This window comes from Cebus imitator, unplaced genomic scaffold (assembly GCF_001604975.1).
Source record: "Cebus imitator isolate Cc_AM_T3 unplaced genomic scaffold, Cebus_imitator-1.0 Scaffold205, whole genome shotgun sequence".
NCBI classification, from domain to species: Eukaryota; Metazoa; Chordata; class Mammalia; order Primates; family Cebidae; genus Cebus; species Cebus imitator.
The window spans coordinates 2892481-2898794 of NW_016107520.1; the positions used below are offsets into that span (position 1 = coordinate 2892481).

Consider the following 6314-nt stretch of genomic DNA (forward strand, 5'->3'; position numbering starts at 1 on the left):
CTGCAGCCTCAGGCCACTAGGAGGCGCTGGGTGAAAATGGTTTGGTCGTTGCCGCGGCTCTGTGGGGTAAAGATAGAGGCAGACGCAGGATGGCCAAGGCAGACAGTTTACGGTATGGGTGATAAGAAAGATCGCAGTTATGCAATCAATAATCTGTCTCCTGTATAATTAATTCTAGCCCCTGTGAAAGCAATTCCTGCTGTTCTTAGCTCTGCCCTGGGCTCTGACTTGGTGACCCTGATAAGACTTAGTGGCCTCACTGGCAGCCCTGAGTGACGCCTGTCGGAAAGATGGAGGACCACATGGGCATAGCCCCCCCCCCCCCCCGTTGCCAAACTTGAAATCAGCCACAGCCAGTGTCCTTCACCCTTAGGCTGGGAGATTCAGAAGTCAAGCCCTCCCATTCCCTTCCTTGAAAAGCCACGCCCAGCTCCCTGGACTCACCCTGCACTGCCCCAGGGCTGCTGCTGCTGCTGCTGTGAGTGAAGTGGGCTGCCCCTCAGTCCCTCACAGCAACTGGCCCCTCCCCAGGGATGAGCTCCAGGGCAGATACTTAAGAGGGAAGATACCTTTGGCTTCTCCCTAATTTCTCCTATCCTTTGCCAACTTTTTTTCCCATTTTAAACACCCCTCATCCTTCCCAGTTTCCCTGCTCCATTCCTGCTTCTCACAATTTCAGTGGATACTGAAATATCTTCTTGCCTCATACTTCTCAGAGAAAATTGAAACTATCAGGCAAAACCTCCATATAAACTATCAGGCAAAACCACTCATCCCCACATCTATTTTTACCTCCTGTGTTAGTCCACCCAGCCTGCTATCACCAAGTGCCATAGACTCGATGGTTTATACACCACAGAAATTCATTTCTCATAGTTCTGGAGGCAGAGAAGTCCAAGATCAAGGTGTCAGCAAGTTCAGTGTGTGGTGAGGGCTCTCTTTCTAGGTGGCCGTCTTTCTGCTGTCTCCTCACATAGCAGAAGAGGCAAGAGAGCTCCCTGGGCCTTCACTAATCTCCACATGGTCTCTGCCCTTGTTTTATGTAAATTTTTATGTAAATTTTTGGTGCCACAAAAGAAGTAGCACTCAAATATAAATTTAAATTTCTCAGCAAGGCAAATTTACTTTCTGCAGAAAGGGTGCTCTGGTTAGCCATCTTGCCATGAGAGGGCATGGAATAAAGAAGGCAGGGCCATATATCTAATGTTCCACCCTCCTGCTGTGTCCTCATTCCATTGGCTGAAACGGGACTTCACAGCCTATGCTGCACTCTGGTGGCTAACAACTTAAAACTTTCCTAAAGAGGTAAAAGCAGAGGAAAACAAAGGAAAAGAGGAAGTAACCCGAATGCTTGGAGAGGCAAAACTACTTCCAAGGAAGAGGAATAAGCTTTGACCTGAGACTCACCTGGGCTTGTCCAGACATGTCAGGGCAAATATCTAGGTCGAAGTGTAGGAACTAAGAAATACACTTATTTCTTCATTATAACTAACAGCTACTTTAAGATCATTAGCAAAAGCCTTAAAGCAAATTAACCTTTGAAGAAACTATTATTTATTCGTAATGAACTAAAAGGAAAGCTTTGAAGAGGAACCTTTTATTAATTCTTATTTCCTACAGCCCTCATGACCTAATCACTTCCCAAAGTCCCCCAACATATGAATTCAAGGGGTAGAGGCACAAATGTCCAGATCACAGCACCTCCTTCCCTGAAAGTTCCAGGAATGAGGTATTTCTCCTGTGCAAATTTAGATCTTCCATCTGTGTGCTTGTTTCTCCAGGCTCCCTCCACCTTCACTCAAGGAAACATCCCCATGTTTTCTGGCATCTTCAACTTTTCCCCAACTTCCCCTTTAAACAAAACAGACTTAAAGTTCTCCCAGCCCAAACAACAAAACCAATGAGCACTTCTGTTGGGATGTGCTCTGTGAGTTTTTTTCTAGTCCTGATCATAAATATTTTTCTGTACAAATCAGATAGCATAATTTAATGATTATGAATCCTAAGACATGCAGTTTATAAAGGCATAAGATACTTGTGTACTTGCTTTGTTATTTGGCAGAATTTGTTACGTGCTAAGGAACAGGTGTTATTCTGGGAACTGAAACTATTAGGTTGGTGCAAATGTAATTACAGTTCTGATTTTTTTTTTTAATTGCAAAAACTACAGTTACTTTTGCATCAACCCAATACAATGATAAATAAGATCTAGTCCTTCCTTCGTGGAGCTAGTGGGAGAGAAAGGCCAATAATATAGAAAATTACAATGCAATGTAGTAAGCTCATCTATAAATATTTTTAAAAAGGTATTCAAGGAGGAGAGAGAGGGACTTCTAGGCCAGGCTTTCTGGCTAGTGGAATCTTAAATAATGAGGTAAACAACCAAAGTGTGCATGAAACATGGCCAAGTACAAAGAACTAATTTTGCACACCACTTCATGCCACACAGATGTGGCTGGCACAAAGGCTTGAGGTGGTCAGCAGAGCTGATATGAAGTCCTTCCTGCTTATCAGGCACTGTCCTAACACTTTGCATGAACTGACTCATTTAATGCTCCCAACAAGCCTGTGAAATAAGTACTATTATTATCCTTATTTTACAGATAAAGGAAAAGACACACAGAGAGGTTAAGTAACGACAGAACCAGGATCCAAACTCAGGCAGTCTGATTTCAGAATCTGTCCTCTGAGGAGGGCAAATCTAAGGGACAAGACTAGAGGCAGGGGGGTCCCTCTGGGAGCCAAGGATGGTGTTTGAACTTGAGCCATGGTAGTAGAGATAGAAGAGACATTCTGAGGATAATCCCGGAAAATGCACAGAATGTGGATATGAAGAACAAGAGAGAGTCAAGGAAGAAGCTCTCATGTTGATTTCGGGTGGGCAAGAATGAGTCCAGCTTCAAGCATCCTCCATTCAAGGTGTTCATGAACATCTCGCTCAATCTACAGATGCTTCTTGACTTACAGTGGGGTTACATCCTGATAAACCCCTCCTAAATTGAGAATATTTTAAGTCAAAAATGCATTTAATACACCTAATCAACCACACATCATAGCTTAGCCAGCAAACCGCAAATGTGCTCAGAACACTTGCATTAGCTACAGCTGAGCAAAATCATCGAACAAAGCCTATTTTATAATAGGGTGTTGAGTATCTCATGTAATTTATTGAGTACTGTACTGAATGTGAAAAACAGAAGGGTTGTATAGATACTTGACGTACAATTTCTACTAACGTGTATCACTTTCCCATCATTGTAAAGTAAAAAAACTCCTGTCAGGAATCATCTATAAAAATCTGTAGTTCAAAGGCAATGACTAAAGGTCATGATCTGTGGGTCATCAGCATTTACGTGGTGAGATGAGGAAATCTCCCAGGAAGTCTGATGTCCAGATGAGAAGCTCAGTGAAATGAAGATAGAAACCTGCACAACACCGACATTTAAAGAGCAGGAGAGGCTGGATGTGGTGACTCACACCTGTAATCTCAGCACTTTGGGAGGCCAAGGTGGGCAGATCACTTGAGGTCAGGAGTATAAGACCAGCCTGGCCAACATGGTGAAACCCTGTCTCTACCAAAAATATAAAAAATTAGCCAGGTGTGGTGGCACACGCCTGTAATCCCAGCTACTCAGGAGGCTGAGGCAGAAGAAACGCTTGAACCCAGGGTGTGGAGGCTACAGTGAGCCAAGATTATGCCACTGCACTCCAGCCTGGGCAACAGAGTGAGACTCCATCTCAAAAAATAAAAACAATGAAGGGCAAGAGAAGGAAAAAGCTGCCCAGGTAGAGGCTGAAAGGGTGGACAGGTATTAGAAGAGTAAGAAGAGTGTGACGTCATGGAAGAAAGAGAGGGGAGGGATTCAGGAAGTGGGGTGGGAATTCCAAAGAGCCAAGTGCAGAAAAGACCAGGGAGGATGAGGGCTGGAAGAGGCCCTGTGGGTTCCACGCCTGCAGGTAACTTTAGTGGAATGGTGGCGGAAGATTGACAGGGCAGAAACCAGACTGCAGCTGATTGAGATGTGAATGGGGGAAGGGCAAGGTAATAAATAATGGCCAATAAGCACAAACAAGTCTTTTTAATGGTATGGCTAAAAGCAGGAAGAAAGCATTTGTGAGATAGCTATAGGGGACAAGGGGGTCAACACAGCTTTGTATTTGGTGTGGTCTAGATTGGGGTTATGAGAGCTTTAAGCCTGCTTGTTTATAGGCTAAGGGGAAGTTGAGGATGCAAGAGGACAAAGGGATGTTTCCTGGAGTGAAGGTGATTGGAGAATCTAGGGCCAAGGGCATAGGCGGACAATTTAGAGTGGAACAGTAAAGGCATCTTGTTCTCTGAGCCTTTAGGAAAAGTTATAAAAATGGATGTGGGAGCAAACAAGTTTACCTTGCCTGACAGCTTCAATTCTCTGAGAAGTATGAGGGATGATTGTCTATGAAATACAGGGAGAGGCGCAGAAGTTAAGAAAATTGAGAGGAATGATAATGGTTTTGATTAAGAAAGGATGCTGACAGTGGACAAGAAGAGTTGGGAGGACCCACAGAAGTTGGAGACCCTGAATATCTAGGAGTGTCGCTCAGCCTAGCTGTGTGATTTTTCTCTAACATGTCTCAGCCATCTAGATTGGAGAAAAGTCATTCAATAAAATCATGTATTAGGGCTGGGACTGGCTGTATAAGTGCAGCAGAATAAGGGTGGAAATGCAAGCAAAAAGAAGGGCATGTGCAAGCCCAGTTCGGCCAACACTGTGCTCCGAGCTGGGTGGAAAGGAAAGAGGAGACCTGAGTGGGGCAGTAGACCTGAAGACAACAGATGAGTTAGGATTCTGAAGTTTTCATGAAAAGGAAAGCTGAGGTGGGAATCAGACACTGACTTACTCCTGGTGAAGAGGAGGCTCATGGCGTTGGCCATGGGTGTGAATGGATGCAGAGGGGCGGACATAAAGATTCTGGGAGTTGTGGCAATAAGGCAGTGAGAAGCGTGTTTGCTGGGTTGCACATATGGACATGGAAGTCACCCTGGGAAGAATCGGTGTATAGAGAGGGGCCTAAGACCTCAGTGAAGGTGTGGAAAGACCAGGAGGTAAATATATGACAAACAAAAAAGGGGGCAGAGCCAGATTGTACAAGGGTTTGTATGGAGACTGGAGGGCGAATGGCCTGGATCCTGCACTGGGGACAGAGGAGGATTCAAACCAAGAGAAGTAAGAGAAACGTCCTAAACACTAGGTTTTGGATTTTTAGTTTAGTGCATTTCCTCGAAGTCATGTTTGATTCTCTGATGCTTTGTTTTTCCATTTTCCTGTGTCTTCTCAGACATTCCGCATTGCACCCCCAATGTGCATCACTAAACTAGAAGCTGATTTTGCAGTAGAAGTATTTCGTTCTGCCTTGACCCAGCACATGGAAAGAAGAGCTAAGTAACATTTTCAGAAATAAAGAAAACCACAAGTCTGAAGAATGTGCCACTTATGTTCAAGGGTGAATTTGAAGAATTTCAGAACCACTGGTATCCGGAGAAAACCTGCAGCTCTCCATAGGAGCTGTGAAAGACATGGTTGACTGCCTACCAGCCATATTTAGTAGCAGAGCCGGTATTATTTTAAGAACTCCACTATTCAGAGAAAAGATCTCCCTAGCTCAAAGAATAAATCCTAATTAGTTTATGTTAGGTATCGTAATTTGATTCCTCTTTGCAGTGATTGGTCTATGCATGAATATGTGATGATTTTTGTCCAATGAATTTTGAAGAACAGTATTTTGGTGAAGGTGGCTTCAGGGAAAGTTTTCTTCACACCTCACTCTTCAGCTCAAGGAGAAATGTCTTCTTCTTGCACTGAAAACACCATATGTCCATGATGAGATTCCTGGTACCATGTCAGTCATCTTGAAGTCATGAGAAAAACCCTATTTGCTGAGGTTGGAAGGCGGGTTGGAAGCCAAATGCTTAGTGATGTCAATGAACCATTCAATCATTCCTGGACCCACCCTACCTCAACACTGCTTGATATATGAGGTAATAAATTCACTGGACTGCATATGACTTTTTAAATTTTTCACTATTACAGCCAAAAGCATCCTGAGAAATGCTGCAGAAAATACCCCACAAGAAACCACAGTCTCCTGCTCCTTTAACTCCTTTAAAACATCTATCAGAGCCTTCTTTTCTTGTCCTTACCTACTGCTAACATCCCACTCTGGTCTGAACCCTATTACTCCTGTTGCAATGCTCTCCAAAACCATAATTTCCCAAACTGTAGTCATTAGAATACACACATATATTTTCTCCATAGAGGCGTACTACTTGTCTTAGG

At 43.8% G+C, this 6314-nt stretch overlaps 1 protein-coding gene across 1 annotated transcript in view; it reads left to right on the forward strand.

Moving 5' to 3' along the window:
* The window catches only part of AGXT2 (alanine--glyoxylate aminotransferase 2), a 48007-nt gene extending 41969 nt beyond the window's left edge, over positions 1 to 6038 (forward strand). Inside the window, exon 14 of the mRNA XM_037745600.1 lies at positions 5299 to 6038. Coding sequence (XP_037601528.1) covers positions 5299 to 5424 — 126 coding nt within the window. The 3' untranslated portion in view covers positions 5425 to 6038. The remainder of the gene's footprint in view (positions 1 to 5298) is intronic.
* The last annotated feature ends 276 nt before the right edge of the window (positions 6039 to 6314 follow it).